This window comes from Lissotriton vulgaris, chromosome 7 (genome assembly GCF_964263255.1).
Source record: "Lissotriton vulgaris chromosome 7, aLisVul1.2, whole genome shotgun sequence".
NCBI classification, from domain to species: Eukaryota; Metazoa; Chordata; class Amphibia; order Caudata; family Salamandridae; genus Lissotriton; species Lissotriton vulgaris.
This window is the reverse complement of record NC_141695.1, coordinates 79485641-79506209: the sequence shown is the minus strand read 5'-3', so window position 1 is coordinate 79506209 and position 20569 is coordinate 79485641. Positions and strand designations below refer to the sequence as shown.

The 20569-nt window shown below is 48.9% G+C and overlaps 1 protein-coding gene across 1 annotated transcript in view; it reads right to left on the bottom strand.

Moving 5' to 3' along the window:
* LOC147700822 (putative DBH-like monooxygenase protein 2) overlaps nucleotides 1-20569 on the bottom strand; it is a 166927-nt gene that overhangs the window by 72222 nt on the left and 74136 nt on the right. Inside the window, exon 8 of the mRNA XM_086929742.1 lies at nucleotides 18885-18976. Coding sequence (XP_086785868.1) covers nucleotides 18885-18976 — 92 coding nt within the window. The remainder of the gene's footprint in view (nucleotides 1-18884; nucleotides 18977-20569) is intronic.

Sequence of the window (20569 nt, the reverse complement as noted above, 5' to 3'; positions counted from 1 at the left end):
TACACTCCGCGTCACACTACTCCACTATCTGACACTTTTCAATACTGTAAAACATGGCAGTCCACTCCACTGTATGAAACTATACTCTACTCAAGTTTCAAGTTTAATTTTATTTGTTTGATTAATTAAAATCTTACAAAGAAGTACACATTAAAATATCTTCAACAATAAAAATTTTAAGAACATCATACAGATAATAATGCTAATCTTTTAAAAGAGGAAATCTACATAAAATTTCCCTTAAGGCCTTTCGCAATCACAGTTAAAAATTTTACAAAAGCAGCATTCATTAGTAGATTGTTCGGGCTTAGACTTGCCATTATTGCTTGTCTACAAGTTCTTATGCCTCTAGCGTTAAATAACCGCCTGAGGATTACTTTCCTTTCTGCTTCTATTGCAGGGCACAGACAAACCAAGTGCAAAATATCTTCTTGTCCCCCTTTACATAACCTACATATCATATTGCCTTCAGTTGACTTCCAAGGTGGAAGATGGCACAAACCTGGCCATGGACCAAAGCGTACTATTATAAATGTTCGCTTACTTTGGACGGACTAGGGAGTTTGAAGGTAATTTTGGACTTGCTTTTTTTTTTATAGTCGTTTACAATTGGCCATGAGTGCTTTCTTTTTACCAATAGTTCTTTGTCTTTTAGGAGCGATAGATGAATAACCAGTTTATTAATGTTTTTTTTAAAGCTTTCCTGGGTGATTGTATTTTCCCAAAATGATGTTATTCCAAATTCTTCATTAGCTTTATTTAGGTATGTCCATGCTTGAAGTTTCTGGTTGACTCTTACTTCTTGCACAATGCATGAGACAATTGATTGTCCTGATCATTTTTTACACGGTTCCAAACTTTTATACTCTACTCCTGTCTATGACATTTTACTACAATCTATGCTCTGCCAGGCCACTTTATTCCACTCCACCGTACTCTACTCCACAACATACCACTACACTCTATGGCACTTTAATCCACTCTATCCATTGGAACTCCCATCGACTACACTTCACTCTGCAATACTTTACCCCACTCTATGCCACTGTTCGAAACTCCTTTTGACACCGCTCCACTCTAGCACACTCTACTCCACTCTGTATGACATTTTCCTCCACTCCATGGTACAACACTCCTTATAATGACACCGACTCCACTCAATGACACCGAACTCTATGATTTAAAACCCATTTTTATTAACAATTTGAAAACATGTTGAACTTTAAAGACAAAACTAAAGGTTAAAGCTTATTTATAGTTAAGAAAACATTTTTTCCTCTATACAAATCAAATTTTAACAGCACAATCGTTAGAAATTATAAAGTTGTAGTTACAACTTTCATTTGCAGCGTATTCACCACATTTAAAATAATTATGAGTAGCACACAACCATTCACACTCTTTTCAGCTTGCTAACCAGACCACACTAACTATATATCTACTAATTTGTATTCACACTGCTACTTAAGCATTTATAGATCTGTATCAAAATTGGGTGAGGAAAGGAAGCTGGCCCTGATAATTAACACATTCTTCACCATTGCTTCAATTTATAGTCCTTCCAGGGGCAAAGTTCAATTTTGTTTCAAAACCTGCTAATTATTTTAAGCAAAATCTTAGTGCAGAGATGGATCCTAAAATTGATTAATCCACATAGTCCAGAGGAAATGACAGGCAAAACTCAGTAGGCAAGTACTCTTGTGGGCATCTTTTATTGCCACAAGACTAACATTGAACTGTTCACCCACTTATTGGCGGACCATAAGTGACTTATGTATGATTTCACATCTTCTGTACATAGTGCATTAGGCTATTTTGGATTAATGCCCCGGTTACTTACCGGTAATCTTCATTACTCCGAGTATAGTCTTCCTCACCACATGACTTACATAGTGAGCATCAGCTCCACGACAGAACCCTCCAAAGCAAAAAAAGCCTCCCACCCCCTCCCAACATGGCCGACCAGTCACACCTGACCTCTATAAGAGGCGGACCGGCCCAACCAACAGCCTGATCTACCAAGCAAACAATGAAGCCGATAGCCAGACATGGAGGGGGGGAGGGAACTCATGTGGCGAGGAAGACTATACTCGGAGTAATGAAGATTACCGGTAAGTAACCGGGGCATTACCTCCTCGTTAGTCTTCCTCGCCACATGACTTACATAGTGAGCAAATACCCAAGCCAACAAGGCTTCATTGTCCACCATAAGAACAACACCACACGGTGATGTAGAGAAACCAACACAAGGTTGAATCAGAATAATGAAAAGAAAACAGGGATCACAGGAAACCCGAATCAAGACAGAAAGACAAAATAGGCCATCAAGGAGCCGCAGCTCCTGCACTCAGAACGGCCCCAGCGAAGTCCCCAGGGACAGCACCCCCAAGACAACGCGATAGAGTTCCATGAACATGAGGGGGGACGACCACGACGCCGCCCAACAAAACTCCACAGAGGAGACACCCTCGAAGGAGGCCCAGGACACAGAAACCCACCTCGTGGACCGACCCAGGACCCTCGCCGGAACCACCGCACCCAGCGAAGCATAGGAAAGGATGATAGCCTGTGTAAGCCAGTGACTCAAGGTGGAAAGAGCGGGCATGTGGCCCGAATGAACTGGACCGAAAGTCACAAACAGGCAATCCCACCGGGAAAGGGAAGACGTGCGCTCCAGAGAAGCCAAAACAGCACGCCGGACAACAAGCAAGGACACGGAAGGATCCGTGACGGGCGGAACAAAAGGTAATGACCCCTCCCGAGCCCGTGTCACCAGGGAAGGAACCCCGGGAAGGCAATGGGGGACACGCCGGAGAAACAATCTGTCCGGCAAAACCCGCAAGAAGGGAGGGGAGCGGAGGAACGACCCCCGCACGCCCAGTCGCCCAGCAGACAACACTGCCACCAGGAAAAAACCATCAAAGAGGTGAGGAACCGCAAAGCCACCGAGGCCAGGGGCTCACAGGGCGGACCCTGAAGTGCTCGCAGAACGAGAGGGAGATCCCAAGGGGGAGACAGGCAGAGCGTCCGAGGGCGCCGGAGAAAACAACTCCGGAGCCAAGCGAACCACCAGGGAATCCAGCCCGTCGAAAACCGGACTGCGGAAGGCCCGCAAGGCATCCCACTGGGCCCTCAGGGAAGAAGGGGTCAAGCCCAAGGAAAACCCCCCGCCAGGAAATCCAAGACCCGCAAGGGGTCCATGGTGGCGGGGTCAGCACCAAGCCGACCGCACCAATGCGAGAAAGAAGCCCAGTGCCGGGCATAGGAAGATAATGTGGAAGACCTGCGGGAGCCCAGCAGGAAACCCACAGCCCCAGAAGAACACCCCCGAGCAAGCAGCGTCACCCGCACAAGAGCCAGGCCTGCAGATGGAGCCGGCGCAACACCGACACCGGGAGCGGGGGGCCCATCAACGGAAAAGGCAGATCCGGGATCGGCCAGTAGGCCTGAACCGCCAGCTCGCAAAGGAGAGGATACCAGGGGCGGCGGACCCAGCCGGGAACCACCAGGAGCACCCTGGCCCTGTCCAAGCGAATCATGCAGAGGACCCAGGGGATCAGGGTGAACGGGGGGAAAGCGGACAGCAGACCGGAAGGCCAAGCGAACGACAGGGCATCCACCCGCCATACCCCCGGTCCCGGGAGGAGAGAGCAGAATCCGGGCAGGAGGGCCGAGTCCCCGTCCTCGAACAGATCCACCAGAGGTAGACCGAAACGAGACACCAGGCGCTGAAACACCCACGGGGACAGGTAGAGACAAGGCAACGAAGGAAAGATCCGACTCAGTCGAACCGCCTCCACATAGTCGGACCCCGGGGGAAAAACAGCCCGAAGGGACAGGACCGACGACTCCGCCTAAGAGAACAACCCCCGAGAATGTAAACCAAAGGAGCGAACCTAGCACCCCCTCCGAAGGCTGACACCGCTCCACCTCCCCAGGTCGCCTGACCCGACCAAGACACGGGGACCATGAAGCAAAGGTGCAAAAGACGGCAGGCCAGGATGACTGCCAGCAACTCCCGAAGCACGAGGAGCAGCGGGACTGCAGGAGATCCCAACGACCCCAAAATGACCCGGCGCCAAAGGACGCCCCCCCTGAACGAACCAGAGGGGAGGACCGGGTCCAGGCACACGACCCCCGAAGGAGGACAAGCCCGAGACGGGAACCGAAGGGATCACCGCACATAGAGCAGGAGCCGACGGAGGGGAGACACCGCCTGACGTGAAGACTCACCCATGAAAAAGACGAGGCCGAGATGTATCACACGTCCCGACAGGGAACACCAAGACCCCCTCCTGGCGAAGAAGATCCACCAGGCGGGCCAGGAGCACATGTCCCAGAGCCTACAGCACCCGGTATCCCCAGGCAGGCCCCCATCCGGGTACCAACCAGGCCCGACCCCGCTGAATATCCGAAAGCAGACGAGATCAGGTGCAGTTAGGGCGGTAATGCCATAGGTTCCCACGGGCCAGAAGGTAAGCCCAACGGAAGCACCAGCAACCGAGAGTGGGAACCCCCACTCGCAGGCCGGCCTCACAGGCCAACCCAAGGGCCCAGAAACCCCTTCAGTGTAGACAAGGGAAGGAGTAGGTATCCAAACCCGCCGAGAAGGAGGGACCCCGCGGAAAGTCCGCAAGACCAGCAAGACCAGACACCGGCCAGCAAGCCCGAAGAGCCCAAGAACCGCGACAGCCACGGCCCAAGACGGGACGCAACGGAGGCAACAGCCCCCCCCCCCCCAGGGAACCCCCTGGAGAGAGATGGCCGAAGCCAGGATCTAGGGTCGAAAAAGGGAGCGGCAGCACCAGTACCAGACCGGGAATAGCCGAAACACGGGCCCGGAAGCCAAACCCGAACGCTCCTCGCGAAGACCGACACCCTGTAATCAGGGAGGAATGGCCGAAAGGCCCCACCCATGCAAGGGCGGGACGCCCACACACACAGGCGGACGAGGAGACCGAAGGTAGGCCGCGCCCAGGGGAGCGGGCCCCAAAATGAAAGGACAGGAGACAGCCAGAACAGCCCGTAGAAAACTCAGTCACCGCCGACAAGGACGCAGCCAGACCAGATGGCCGAGCCAGCCTCGCGGCCCCCAGAGCGGCAACGGTGACCAACCCACCTCCACAACGCCCATCACAACAGACGCAGGGAGGGAGTCCGGAGACATGCGTAGAGAACGCACCCAGTGAAAATAACATGGAACGAATCACGACTATGCGAGACCTCCCAGTGTAAAACTACTCAGTAGCGTAAATTGATACCAGAACCGCGCACCACACACCCGCAAGGGGCACAAGGCACTTGTCCGAATGCCGCTGTGGAACCCATCCCGGCTTTCCCCCCCATACGACCACTCCTGGACACCCCCAAGGTGGAGGCCAGGCATCCCAAGCATAGTGGGGGCCGCTGCGGAGAAAAAGCAAGCAAACGCCCTGAGCAGCAGAATGGGACTCCACGAACGGAATAGGCACCGAGGCGAGAACCATCAGGACCGTGGACTATGTCGCATCGGGCCACACACCCCCCCTGGGGCCACCGAGAGGGTGACGAGGCGAGGAGGGGGCCGGGCAACCCGCCGCGCAAGGACCCCCAGAAGGGACAGCGTAGGAAAAGAAGGAGACCCCGCCGACGGCGACAGAACCCCCGCCACCCTGAGGAGACCAGAAGGCTCAGCAGCGCGGAAGAGCACACTGCACTCGAGACCGGCGCCCAAGAACCTCGCCTTCCAGACGGGTCAGTGCGAGCCCAGGACTGATAACACAGCACAGAAGCATCAGAGCCGAGGGAACCGATCTCAATACCCGCCGAGGCGGGGAAGCGGACCCTGGACTCGGGCTAGCTCGCAGCATAAGGGCCGCTCAAACCATTGGGCCACCCGGAACCCGGAAAGGAATTCCAAAAGTATTAAATATATGTCAACAGACATCACGCGAAGTGCGACTCAAACCAGGGATGACTACACAAGGAAACCGTAAGGAGAGTCACCATGTAAATAATGCCCACACTGAGGATCGAACACAGGACCCTCAGACTACGAGCCTGACGCGTTGTCCGCTGCCCTAAGAAGGCAGTTCAAACCGCTGCGCCCGCAGGGGAACCCTGGCGTGCACGGCCGTCAAAGGCAATCACATCGCACCTGTCGGAAAATCCAACCCCGCCCCCAAGAGGCGGGAGCCAGCCGGAGCCAAACCCAGCGCGGCAATCAGCCGCAGGCCGTTGGGAAGGGAGAAAAAAAACTCACGAATGCCGGCGCCGTGATACCGAGACCCAGGCCGGCCTGAGGGGAGCACCGGACCCTGTCAGCAGAGCCCCCGAGGACCCGCCGACCCTCGAGGACGGACCGAGCCTGCCCCCGTTGCCTCGCCGCCACCAGTAAGTGCCGACTACAATCCCTTCATGGTGCATGAAAACAGTGCGTAAAATCAGGCCCAGAAACAACACACACACACACACGAAAGCTGAGCCAAAGACAGGCATGAGGCTCGAACCTTCAGCGGCACAAGCACTCCAGCAGCAGAACATGAAGGGTAAGCCCCACGCAGACCCCACTAGGGGGGCTGAGAATGACCCCGGGAATACGAGATTCCCATAGTGCAGTCCAGCCACACGATGGGTGTAACATTCAAATGCCTGCTTCACATCGGAGTCATGCAAGCACACGCATAGGCGTACAAAAGCAAAACGGAGCGCTGGGCAAGGAGCAAGGTCCTTTCAGGAACGACCTGGGGAAACACGGGGATGACCAAACACCTCACCTCCCCGGCCGCCCCCCCCCCCCCTGTAAACCACTGGTACGCTATAGCAGCACCTAACCGGCCCCACAGGACCGGGGGAAGGAAGAGGGGGGGGATTTTCAGGCATAAGGCACCAGGGACCGCTAAAGCAGGTCCTCAACCCTAAAACCCAAGGGCCAGCTCACGCCGGCCCATCTTACCTGAACAGCGCCTCTGGAGAGAATCGCGCAGAACAAAAAAAACAGGCTGTTGGTTGGGCCGGTCCGCCTCTTATAGAGGTCAGGTGTGACTGGTCGGCCATGTTGGGAGGGGGTGGGAGGCTTTTTTTGCTTTGGAGGGTTCTGTCGTGGAGCTGATGCTCACTATGTAAGTCATGTGACGAGGAAGACTAACAAGGAGGTAATGGTCAGTCCCTTCTTTAGTCTGGCATGCGGTCTAAAAATCATGTTACTTATTAGTGACCAGCTACCCCAAGTTTAACTTTTTATAGGCTAATCAGCTAGCCTTTTAGTGTATTGGGAGCACTGATGTGGTCAAACACCCTGTGCTAATGTTCCATTGAAGTGAAGGATGCCCTCAAAGAACAAAGTGATGACATTTCTTTAAAACTTCTAGTTGCATAGACTGAGGACCCATTACTATTCTGTACAATGTTACCTATGGATATTTGCGGTCCACTTTGGGCTGATCTAGAGAGCAGACAACTGTCTTTATTTAAGATAAATTGAAATATGCCTCCCCATACAGAAGTTTGGGGATGTTCATTAACGTCTCAGACTAAGATGCACTGAGTGATGTACGCAAGAAATATGTGTGGCCATTATTACAGCGACGACAGAATTTAATGATCTAAGATGGAATAAGGTGTTAGCAACTTGAGAGACCTGCGGGAACGCTGGGTTGTAGGAAATTTGTGGATCCACACAAATTCTAGAACTTTCCTACACAAATTTGGGGAAATATTATGTTTTCAGCTAAATTTGAGGTTTGCAGGTGATTGTGGGTAGGAAAACGTTGGGGGACCCATACAACCCATACCTGTCTGGACTCCCCTGGGGGTCTAGTTTTCAGAAATGTGTGGGTTTGGTAGATTTCTCAAGATGGCTGCCGAGCCCGAGCCAAAAACCCAGGTGACCCCCTTGCAAAACCAGGTTGTCTTGTGATGAGTATGCCACCTTATTTTGCATGCGTTTACAACGCATGGCATTACAATGTAGTTGTTACAACAACTGTATTGATAGTTGGCATACCATTGCAACACAAGTCAAAACTGTCTAAGTAGAATGCCAAAACTGTGTAAAAAATGTTGGTTTTCTGACAAAAGTCTGTCAGTCCCTGAAAGCTGGGAACAAACCCTTTGTTGATACCATTAGCTGAGGAAAAACAGACGCTTTCATTTGAAGCACCTTTTTCCCACTTTTCCTTTAAAAAGCAAAATGTAGTTGTATTTTAGCTAATTTCTGGGTCCCCGCCAAATTTGCTGTTAATACCTTATGATATCAAAAAGTTACAGGGATCTAAGTGTGAACTCCCCCAAAATAGCCCCAAAAAAGGCTTAGCACAGGGGAGGGTAAAAGACTTTGCAGTGAAGGTCTTAAGGAAAGCTGCAATTCTGGAAATGTCCATTATGTCTCATATATAGTACATAAATGCCCTTGATAATATGGCCACAGCACTCCCTCAAGCAGACTGGTAAGCTTGAAGTATTCACACACTCAAGAACTGCAAGTAAACAAAATGAGAATTTTGATTGATTAGTGTGATATCGTCCACCTACAGCTGGAATATTGCACCCACCACCCTCCAGTCCCACTGTATGCCTTGGAACACTCTGTGGTGACATCACTTAGAATGTCACCACTGCGAGCGTTCCAAGGCGAGCACCGGCGTGGCCCCGAGACCGGCAGTTGTGAGGTTACACAGTGACCTTCAACAGACGGATAAGCGATTCTCCGTGAGTGAGGCTTGGCGGTGTGTGACAGCGCGACCTGCGACATCAGGAGGGGAAGTCGGATCCATTGGTGAGTGACAACGCTAACAAACTAGTGGTGCGGAGGAGTCACGAGAGTCTGCGAGCTCGCTAAAGAAGAAGACAGCATGTTGGAGGATCAGCTGTTGCACGCCATTTCCTGGAACAATTCAAGGCTGTGGCAAGTCCTGTGGATATGACTGTATGAAGTAACAGAGGTGTGTCTTCATCATCCGCTGACATTTCTGGTCACATTGTGAACAAAGGAAGATTCGGGCTGTACCTAAGCTAAATAGACACTGACTGTCTTCAAACTAAGATGTGACACTGCCATCTAGTGGGCTCAATTGTGAACCGCTGCCTTCTTTTAGACCTAGGTGTCCATGTGAGTTAGTATTTTGTGACATTTTTTGTTCCATTACTATTTTAATACCCATAGGGTGGACAAACGTTAGTGCATTGCAGAGATAGAATACAGATTCATTTGTGCAACATGCAAAACGTGCCTCCCCCTTTCTTCCTGATGAGCCCAGGGGAACCTAAGATACAGTGGAAAAAATGGAAAAAGGTGTTCATGAACTATGCAGTTGTGTGCGGGCCGAATTTAGGGTTGGAAAGAAAAGTGTCTTTGTTGTCATATTATTTGGGGGCGGAGGCAGAAGAAGTGTTTGAGCTTTTCCCAGAGCTAGGTGCACAAGAAGCCAGGGGTTTGAATGTGTTAGAAATAAGTCTAAGAAACTGGATCTACACTACCTACCTAAGACTAGCACTATAATGGAGAGATACCATTTTTGTAAAAGAGGACAGAAGGAAGAGGAATCTATAGAAAACTTTGTCTCAGATTTACGCAAACAGCCTGCAACGTGCAAGTTTGGGGGTGCATGTGAAGAAAGAATTAGGGAATTAGGGACCAGTTTGTGTTAGCGTGCAGGACTGAACGTGTGCGTGAGGAGTTGTGGCTAAAAGATGACCCACCACTTAGAGAAGTACTTACAGCTGCTAAGCAAGTGGAACACATTATGCAATGTGTTAGTGAAATTAAACTGGATAGTGAAGGGAAGGCCAGCGAGAACAAGGTCAAGGTGAGCAAGGTGATGACAAAAAGTGACAGTGTGTTAGAAGTTAAAGAACAGAAGATGGTCCACAAAGAGCAGAAGGAGAACAAAGCAGGATGGTCATTCAAAGGCAATTGCTATAGGTGTGGGAAGCAAGAGCACATGGCGAATGATAAGGATTGCCCTGCGCTTAAATACATGTGAAGCAAATGTGGCAGGAAAGGTCACTTTAGGCAGTACTGCTGGAGTGGTCAAGGCTATAAGAAGCCGGGAAAGGACAGTACCGCTAGGGTGTGTGATGAAATCGTCCGGCAGGTACAGAGTGGTCAAGTCAGCAATCCCAAAGACACCAAAAAGGTTGAAGAGACCGGGGTGGAAGCCATGTTTGATTTGTGCTCAAGATTGACGATCATATCTCTGACAACAACCCTGATGTAGTGTTTTTAACAGAAACCTGGCTAACCGAAGATTCCTCGGCCATTTTAGCCCTGGCCCTTCCCCCAGGCTATTGTATCTGTGTTCAGAACAGACCCATAGGCAGGGCAGGTGGAATAGCGGCGATTATATAGAATGTATTTGGAGACGGTCGTATGATCATCTGGCCAAAAGCGAGTTTAGGCTGGCTACTAAGGCATATCATAAACGTATTAAAAAAAATAAAGCCACATATTATACTGACCTGATCGCCGCTAGTACCAACCATTCCAAAACTATCTTCTCCCTGGTAAAAGAACTGACTAAGGCCCCAGATGGTATAGGCAACCCGATAGTGTCAGATGCACAGTGTGAGGAATTATCTTGTTTCTTCATTAATAAGGTCAAAGGGATATATGACCTATTACAACCAGACGGCCCCTTGAGGTACCCTAATCCTACTAGTGATCAAGCTATTCTCCCTTACTCCCTCTTAACCATTCCATCTTTAGAGTGGACAGGGATGGAACACCTTACACTAAGAGTAAAATCAGGGTCCCCAGATGACCCTATTAAACCCGAATTGTTTAGATCTCTTTGTGAGTCCGCCTTACAGGCAGGACGGGAGCTGATTAATAAGTCATTTCAGCTAGCCTCCATCCCTAAATCATGGAAGCATGCCAAAGTAGTGCCCCTCTTGAAGAAACCATCACTTGATCCCTCTCGGCCTGATAGCCTCCGTCCCATCTCACTGCTTCCCTACCTTGCAAAAGTGGCAGAAGCACATGTCAATCACACTTTGACCGTCTATCTAGAATCCAACGGGATCCTAGATGAGTCCCAAAATGGCTTCCGTGCGAACCATAGCACGGAGTCTGCCTTGCTAACAGTTACAGAACATCTAAAAGCTTCACTGGATATGGGCACAACCTCTATTTTGATTCTGCTGGATTTGAGTGCGGCTTTTGACACGGTCTCCCACAAGATACTGCTCGAGAGACTGTGGGAGATCGGAGTCAGGGAAACGGCCCTGGACTGGTTCGCGTCATTTCTATCTGACCGTTCCTTCCAGGTGCACGCCCCTCCGTACTCATCCAGCAGGCTCCCCCTTGAATGTGGGGTGCCTCAGGGGTCTGCGCTCAGCCCCACATTGTTTAATGTGTACGTCCGCCCCCTGGCTGTGATGGCCCGGGAACGTAAGATACAACTAATATCATATGCGGACGATACACAACTTATTTTTAATTTCTCCAATAACAATGTGATTGATTAAATGAAGTTCCAAGAAGACATGCTGGCCATATCTAGGTGGCTATCCAACAACTGTCTTCAATTAAACTCCTCCAAAACAGAGGTACTCCTGATTGGCAATGGCACGCAGACTTGGGACGAGCATTGGTGGCCTCCTGCTATTTTTATTTCCGTTCCGCCTCGCGCTGCACTTATTTAATTAATTGTGCCTTGTGGTGTGTTTATTCATTTTCGTTCCGCCTCGCGCTGCACTTATTTAATTAATTGTGCCTTGTGGTGTGCTTATTCATTTTCGTTCCGCCTCGCGCTGCACTTATTTAATTAATTCTGCCTTGCGGTGTGTTTCATTTATTTATTTCAGCCTCGCGCTGTGTTGGTTTAAGAAATGTTGCCTTTAGCCCCCGGTGCCCTGTGACCCTCCATCTTGTTGTGTGTCCCCTGGCCCGCCCCTCCTCCCTGCTACCGCCTCCCAGCTGCTGCCCCTCCCACGCTCCGCCCCCTCCACCATCCATTTATGGCCAATGCCCCCACGCGCAGCGTCCACGCGCTTCGGACACGCCGAAGGTGCGCCAAAGGTAAGCCCGTCTACGCCCGTCCGCGCCTGGACCGCGCCCAGCACTAGACCCCCTGCCCCTCGCGCTGCCCAGCCCCCCCGCATTACCTATGATGCCGCCACCCTCCTAGCCCTTAACCCCGGCCGCTCCCCCAACTGCGTCCAAGCCGCTCCTGGACGCACCCATGGACCGTTCTCCTGCCTCTCCTGCAAATTTAGCGGCACCGACAACATCTCCGCTGCGACCACAACACAGATTCCCGACCCCAACCACCTAGAATGCTTCCTTCTCAACACCCGCTCGGTCCACAGGCACGCCATTGACCTTTGGAACCTACTAGACACCATCTCTCCTGACGTCGCCTTCCTAACGGAAACATGGATGAACGCTTCCTCCGCCCCTGACATCGCCATCGCTATCCCTGAAGACTATAAGATCACTCGCAAGGACCGCACCGACCATACAGGAGGAGGAATCGCTATCGTCCATAAGAAATCCATCCGCATCACCACCTGCTCCGACGCCAACCTCGCTAACTCCGAACACCTTCACTTCCAGATCCACATCGACCCCACGACCACACTCAGAGGCACCCTCCTCTACAGACCACCAGGACCACGCGCAAAATTCAGTGAAGACATCACGGACTTCATCACCCCACACGCGCTCCCCTCCAAAGACTACATCCTTCTGGGAGACCTCAACTTCCACCTTGAAAAGAGCAACGACCGCAACACCGCCACCCTCGTGGACAACCTCTCCAACCTCGGACTTAAACAACTGGTCACCTCCCCCACACACATCGCAGGTCACACTCTCGACCCCATCTTCACATCCAGCAACCATGTCTCCTTCAGCCACACTACAGATCTCCTCTGGACTGACCACAGCTGCGTTCACTTCACCTACAACAAGCCGAAACCCATCATCCACCTCCAACCAACTCTACAAAGAAACTGGAACAAAATCACCACAGAGCAGATCTCCACATCACTCCTTCAAACCTCCCCAGCCCTCTCTTCTAATGCCAACGATGCCGCCTCCAACCTCACCCTTTGGTTATCCAACACCGCCGACACATTAGCACCACTGAAAAAACGTCAACACAAACTTGGCATCAAGAAGGCTTCATGGTTCAACGACGACCTCAAGAAATCCAAGAAACTGTGCCGCTCCCTTGAAAAGGCCTGGAAAAAAGACCCATCCACCAGCAACAAGGACGCCTTCAAAAGCGCCATCCGTACTCACCACCAACTGATCCGAAAAGCCAAGAAAACAGCATTCAAAGATCGACTTGACAACAACGCCCACAACAGCAAGGAACTTTTCAACATCGTCAAGGAATTTTCCAACCCCTCGGCCAACTCCAACGACATCACCCCCTCTCAAACCCTCTGCGATTCCCTAGCCTCTTTTTTCCACAACAAGATTGCTGACATCCACAACAGCTTTGACAACCAACCCGGAAGCCAACCCACCCCACCATCAACTGACCATCTTCCCCCCGTTAACACCCTTAACGCCTGGAACCCAATCTCCACTGAGGACACCATCCGCCTGATGAATTCCATCCACTCTGGATCCCCCACAGACCCATGCCCCCACCACATCTTCAACAAAGCAGACTCCGTCATAGCTCCGCACCTCCGAGACGTCATCAACTGCTCCTTCAACTCCGCTACCTTCCCAGAAGATTGGAAACACGCTGAACTCACCGCCCTTCTGAAAAAACCAACAGCAGACCCCACCGAACTCAAAAACTACCGCCCCATCTCGCTTCTTCCATTCCCGGCCAAAGTCATCGAGAAAGCTGTCAACAACCAGCTCGCCGCCTTCCTCGAAGACAACAAATCACTCGACCCCTCACAATCTGGCTTCCGAGCCAAACACAGCACTGAGACCGCCCTTATCGCAGCAACAGACGACATTCGAACTCTACTGGACAATGGAGACACAGTCGCCCTCATCCTCCTCGACCTCTCTGCAGCCTTCGACACAGTCTGCCACAGCACCCTTTTACAACGCCTCAGAAACATCGGAATCCAAGGTAAGGCACTGGAATGGATCACCTCGTTCCTCACAGGAAGAACCCAGAGAGTCCGCCTCCCACCATTCAAGTCCGAGGCCTCCGAAATCATCTGCGGCGTACCACAAGGATCCTCACTCAGTCCCACCCTCTTCAACGTATACATGAGCCCCCTCGCGGCCATCGCCCGCCAACACAACCTCAACATCATCTCTTACGCGGATGACACTCAACTGATCCTATCTCTCACCAAGGACCCCAGCACCGCTAAAACTAACCTACACGAAGGAATGAAAGAAGTCGCCGAATGGATGAAACAAAGCCGTCTGAAACTGAACTCAGACAAAACAGAAGTCCTCATCTTAGGTAAATCCCCCTCTGCATGGGACAACTCCTGGTGGCCGGAAGCCCTCGGAAATGCACCCATCCCGACAGACCACGCACGGAACCTTGGCGTCATCCTGGATTCTTCACTCTCAATGAACAGACAAGTCAGCGCCGTATCCTCTTCCTGCTTTAACATTCTTCGCATGCTCAGAAAAACATTTCGCTGGATCCCCCCCGAAACAAGGAAAACAGTCACCCACGCTCTAGTCACGAGCCGACTGGACTACGGAAACACCCTCTACGCAGGTACCACCGCGAAACTCCAGAAGAAACTACAACGAATCCAAAACGCCTCAGCCAGGCTCATATTAGACATCCCACGCAACGAACACATCTCCGGTCACCTTAAAGACCTCCACTGGCTACCCGTCAATAAGAGGATCACTTTCCGACTGCTTACCCACGCACACAAATCACTCTACGACATCGGACCAGATTGCCTCAACTCTCGACTGTCCTTCTACACCCCCTCCCGCCAACTCCGCTCTTCCAGCCAAGCCTTCGCCACTGTACCTCGCATCAACAAGACCACCATGGGAGGCAGATCCTTCTCATACCTGGCTGCCAAAACATGGAACTCACTCCCCGCTTACCTTCGCCTCACCCAGAATCACCTAGCGTTCAGAAAGCAGCTTAAAACGTGGTTATTTGACAAATAATCCACCTCCCCTTCCTAAGCGCCTTGAAACCCTCTGGGTATGTAGTGCGCTATATAAATATTTTGACTTGACTTGACTTGACAAGGAGTTAGTTAAAAATCTGGGAGTGATGCTTGACAACTCGCTCAATCTGGAATCCCATGCCAAAAAAGTGGCGGGCATCTGCTACGGGCGTCTGCGCTCTCTCAGACCCATTTGGTTTTTTTTCGAGCCCCCTACCCGTCAACTCATAGTCCAGGCATCAGTCCTTTCTCATCTGGACTATTGCAACTCCCTTATGTTAGGCTCCAACACGACCACAATAAACAGGATGCAAAGAGCACAAAATGCCGCTGCCCGTGTCTTGTTTTCTCTACCCAAAACCTGTCACACTTCCACCTTTCTCCGGCGACTTCATTGGTTGCCTATAAAGCAACGCATTCAATTCAAAACCCTCTGTCTCACTCACAAAATCTTGTACAGCGCTGGCCCCCAAACTCTTCAAGGACCATGCTCCTTCTAATTTCCTACGCGCGCACTCCGCTCAGTGGACCTTTCTTTAGCACGTACCATTAAGATTCGGAGGAGCAGAGCCGGCGGCCGCTCCTTCAGGTACCTGGCCCCTAAGCTTTGGAACTCCATCCCCCTAAAAGCTCGAGCCACTTTAAATCATCTGCTATTTCGTAAACTTATAAAAACTTGGCTGTTTGCATCCATTTAACACACCCTCTGTCGCATTAGTTTTAGGTATGTCCGCAAGCGCTGGGACGCCCCGCTGCTGGGGTAGCCATGCGCTATACAAGATTCCATAACATAACATAAATGCAAATACTACAGTTTTTTTGTAAAATATAACAGGAATCGTTTATTCCATGTATTGAATTATTCCTTTTATAATACACAGGAAAGGACACATGAGGTGAACCCCAACTACTTCAAAATTGTCCTGAGGAAGGTGTGCCATTATCAAAAGGCAGAGACACCGAAACACGTTGACGCTTTTTCTTGTTCCTTAGAATTCAAGCCCAGGAAATCTCTGTTATCAGGTCTATTTGTGAAGTAGAGATGTGTTCCAATATATAACAAGGGCTTTCGAATCTTGAAATCAGTATCACTTATAAATGTGTTTTTTTGTTGGGGTCTTGTTTCCAATTTTAAATGTCATGTGCTTTATTTGAAATCTAACTTAGATAGGATGTGTTGAATCTGTGCTTCCTTTTCTGTGGATACCTTTAAACATTGATAAATTGTTTTTTAATGTTGTTTTTATTGTATTAACAAGTTGTCTCTCCTATGAGTTTCAGAATTTATTATGTAATGAATTGTGTTTTATTTATATGTGCCAATGTTTTTTAATAAAAGTCTGTGAACGGTATAAATTAGTTTGTGACCAGTGATTATGAATGAGGCTCAGAATATCTAGTGTGAGTGAGTAAATACTCTTCTCCAGGGATTCTTCTTGACTTTTGGTCTTTAGTACCCTGTTCCCTGGAACTTGTGGGGTCATCTCTCTTTTTTTAAGAATGTACTGTTAGCGCCAAAGTCTTGAAACAGCATGCTCTGCCCATGTTGTGCAGGCCGCCCTCTTCAGGGCTGTGGGTTGAAGTGGCACTAGACATTATAGGCCCACTGATGGGAGAGATACGCACACCGTATGTATTAGTACTTATGGACCTATACTCCAGATGAAATTGGTATCCGAGATCACCACAAAAGCAGTTGTTGAATTTCTACAGGAACTATTCCTCAGGGAAGATCTTCCCAGTTGCCTTTTGATGGACAACGGTGTGCAACCGTGCTCAAAAGAAATAAGAGACTTTCTCGAGAAGTATGGAATTGAACACAAACGATGCGCGCTTTACCACCCAGAGACCAATGGGATGGTCGAGCGGTTCAACAGGACCCTCAAGGAAAGTATCCAGTTAGCGAAAACTAATGGACTGAAATGGTGGGAAGAAATCATGAGACGTCTGAAAGTCACCATTGGACTTCCCACCAGACGACGGGGGCCACCCCCTTTGAATTGCTCTGAATAAGAAAACCCAATACCAAACTTTCACCGGGATGCAAGGGTTGGCATAAAGGATGGACAGATCACTCTAGGGAGTCCAAAGGGCTTGACAGGCAGCGCAAGGTCATGTTAGAGAGGAAGGAAAGGTTTGATAAATTGCACTCCACACAAGAGGCGGGGTTCAAGGTAGGTGATGATATAAAAATCAAAGCGCCCACAGGCAGAGCAACTTGGTCTGAGTTCAGCAAACCCACAAAGATCATCAAGGTTTTTAGAAACGCAGTGAAAACTCAGGGAAGATTTGGAACCTGGGAAGAGTAGTTAGGTATTACCCGCCCAATGAAGACACTAAGCATGAGTAGAGGAGAGTAGACAAACCCCAGGTGCGAGGAGATCTGCCCGTTAGGGAGAGTTCTAAGGTAGTCCACCCTGCTACAAGAACCAGCCATAGAGTAGTTAAACTTCCTAGACACTTTGAGCAATATGTAACCAAATGGTGCAGCTCATGTTCTTTTAATGCTCAACTTTGTTTAGTTACTTTATTGTGTAGGGAAGGGGGATGTGTGGTATCGTCCACCTACAGCTGGAATATTGCACCCACCACCCTCCTGTCCCACTGTACGCCTTGGAACACTCCGGGGTGACATCACTTAGAATGTCACCACTGCGAGTGTTCCAAGGCGAGCGCCGGCGTAGCCCCGAGACCGGCAGTTGCTGAGTTTATGCTTGTCAGCTGTGGCTGAGGTCATCGAGTTATTACTTGTGCTAATAAAGACTGTTTCAACCATCTTACGCCTTTCTCCTCCTTTAAGTTACCACAATTAGTTTTCTGTGGGTAACTGCAAAAGAGGTGAACGAGAACAGGTTATCCTATTCTCAAAGTGATCTTTGTAGGTAAAGTGGAGACACATAGATCCAAGTATTGTAACAGATGGTCCAAATGCAATCGTAAACATGAAAATGGCATTAGAAACCTACTAAGGAGTCACAGTGTCACCAATGACCTGAAAATTCGAAAAATAATTCCGGTCAATAAATCCCACTATGAGGAGAATGCTAGGACTCCCTAGTGTCATTGTGGTAACATTTATGCCAGAGCATAAAGTGGGATGATGCATCGGTAAACCCAGAGAGACCAAAAGGTGTTAACAAAAACATCCCCATCATTAATAACAATATGACATACCTTGGGAGCATTTAACCACACATTCACTTCTTTGGTGACTCATAGTGAAGCAAACAGCTTCATCTATAGTAGAACCTGACAAGCTACTCTAGGGGACATATTTATCATTATGTCGGGCAGCAAGACACCTTGATACAGTGTGTTGTGTGAGAAGGCAGGAATGAGATGTATGAGCATGATATGGTGCATCCCTGTCCTTTACTTGAGCTAGTGCACTATGTGCTGTCTTGCGTAAATGGAGGCAAAGGTGACTGTGTTTGGGGGAAGATTGTTTTTGTTCAGGAAGGCGGACCTTAGGTTTTGTGTCACCCCTGTGTGGCACAAGGGCATTGCAACACCATGATACATTTACTCCTAGATCTCAAGTACTGTTTTTTACTCAAATGGCAGTCTGACAAAAGACCAAAAATCTCAAGAAAAAAAAGAGATATTTTTGATCGCTGGTTTTCTAAACATTAACTAAGTGGCAAATCAGCCTTTCCAACTCGTAAGCATACCCACAGAGTCCAAGGATGGTTCAACATACTTACTGCAATGTTTAGTGATCCAGCCAGACTCGGACACCATGCAACCTGCCTTACTGGTGCTTTACATATGGCCAACCTGAGCTCCAATTTGCCTTGGCACTGTCATCAAACCATTGCTTAGAAACAACCTACCTGTACTGATTGATTTGTAAAGCTATTCCAGTCAAGTGAGTATGGGGAAGTGCAGCAAACACATGCATGTCTGGAATTGGCTCACCAGCCACCTACCAGAAGATATAAAACACACATTTAGTCATTTTTCAAAATAGAAAAACCAGCAGCCCGCCACCATCAGAGCTCATCAGAAGAAAATTAATTACCCTACATCAATACATTAATCAGCTAAGAGGCTGGGGGGCTAACTCTGAATGGCGATCTACAAAAGATATACATATTTTGTTTGAATAGTTAAAAAAAATATTTTTCAGAAGCCACTTTTCTGTGGAATTTAGATGATCTAGAAAGGTGGTACTACCTGATAAAGAGTGTAAGTTGGTAGCCAATTGTGATTTAAACTTTTTGTTTTATCAACAATTAATTTAGCTGAAACAATGGTATAACAATTCTTCATATTTATATAAAAATCATTAGCAACTTTGTGAGTTTGTGGTGTGCTAATAATCATGAGACAGAGAGAGTATAAGCGGAAATCCCTAATTTGAATCTGGGCAGGGACATTCAACATTACAGTCATCTAAGGTCGATAAAAGCAGTACAATTCGAATATATCTATTAGTGTGATGCAGTAGCTAAAGTTAATCTGATGTAAATTGGCTGTTTGCAAAGATGTTTTTGTGTCCTAAAAGTCTTGCTTGTTTATGCCTGTGGAGCTGGCTAACCCTTTTATTCTTTTGGGGTTAATAAAATGAGTTCCACTGAGTTGGGAAATATTGCCATAAAAAAAGTATAAAATGAAGAAAAATGAGCTGCATAGGGTTCATACCCCAGTATTCATCTGCATTCTAAAGCGGGGTACATACTGGGTTAAGTGGGCGTGATTCAGGATTGTGTGTGTGTTGGGGAACACATTGCTCTCAAGAGATTGCACATTCCAGTTGTTCTAAACCCATACTGCTGAGGACTATACAGAGGGGCAGCTTTAGGGTAGTGCCACCATTGCGGCCAACCTGGGCAATGGCAGGGTGGGTGGCACTGATCTCAGGGGATTGCACTGTGTTTAGCAATACCTTTCAATTCAAAAGCATCTGCTACCGAGTTCCGTCTGTATTTAGATTTCAGGCAACAATAAAAAAGTCAAGAATCAAGAAAACTCATTTGATTAATGTTCCAATGAGAGATCAGAGTGTTGTCTAGTGTTAGTTTTGACTCAACATAAAGAAGTACAGAGTCGTAATATGCCTGCTGCAAAGAACGAATCTGTAGTTTATGTTGATAGCTGAGTATATTAGCAAAACCAGGCCTTTACTAGCATTTTAAAACAAATGAAATGTATGTGAGTGGGGCTATAGAAAGATGGAGGAGCACTTTTGCTGGAGGAGGAGGTCATGGGAGGGCACCAAAAAAACAGTCGCACTGGGCGCCACCAGCATTGAGGATGGCCCTAGCCATACTCCCTCATTGGAGACCCTCAAGTGCAGCTGGGCGTTTGACTCAGAATGAGGACTTTGAGTGGCTGATCACACCCTTGTAAGTGGGTTTTTATCTTATAGCTGCATTCTATACAATATGTTAAGATTGATCTACCTAAGTTTAAAGCTTATAAGTTGTAAATGCTGTGGTTGTCTTGCATTCTAACTGACAAGAGCTTGGTTAGTGGCTACTATTAGACATGGCAAACACATGGCAAACACAAGGAG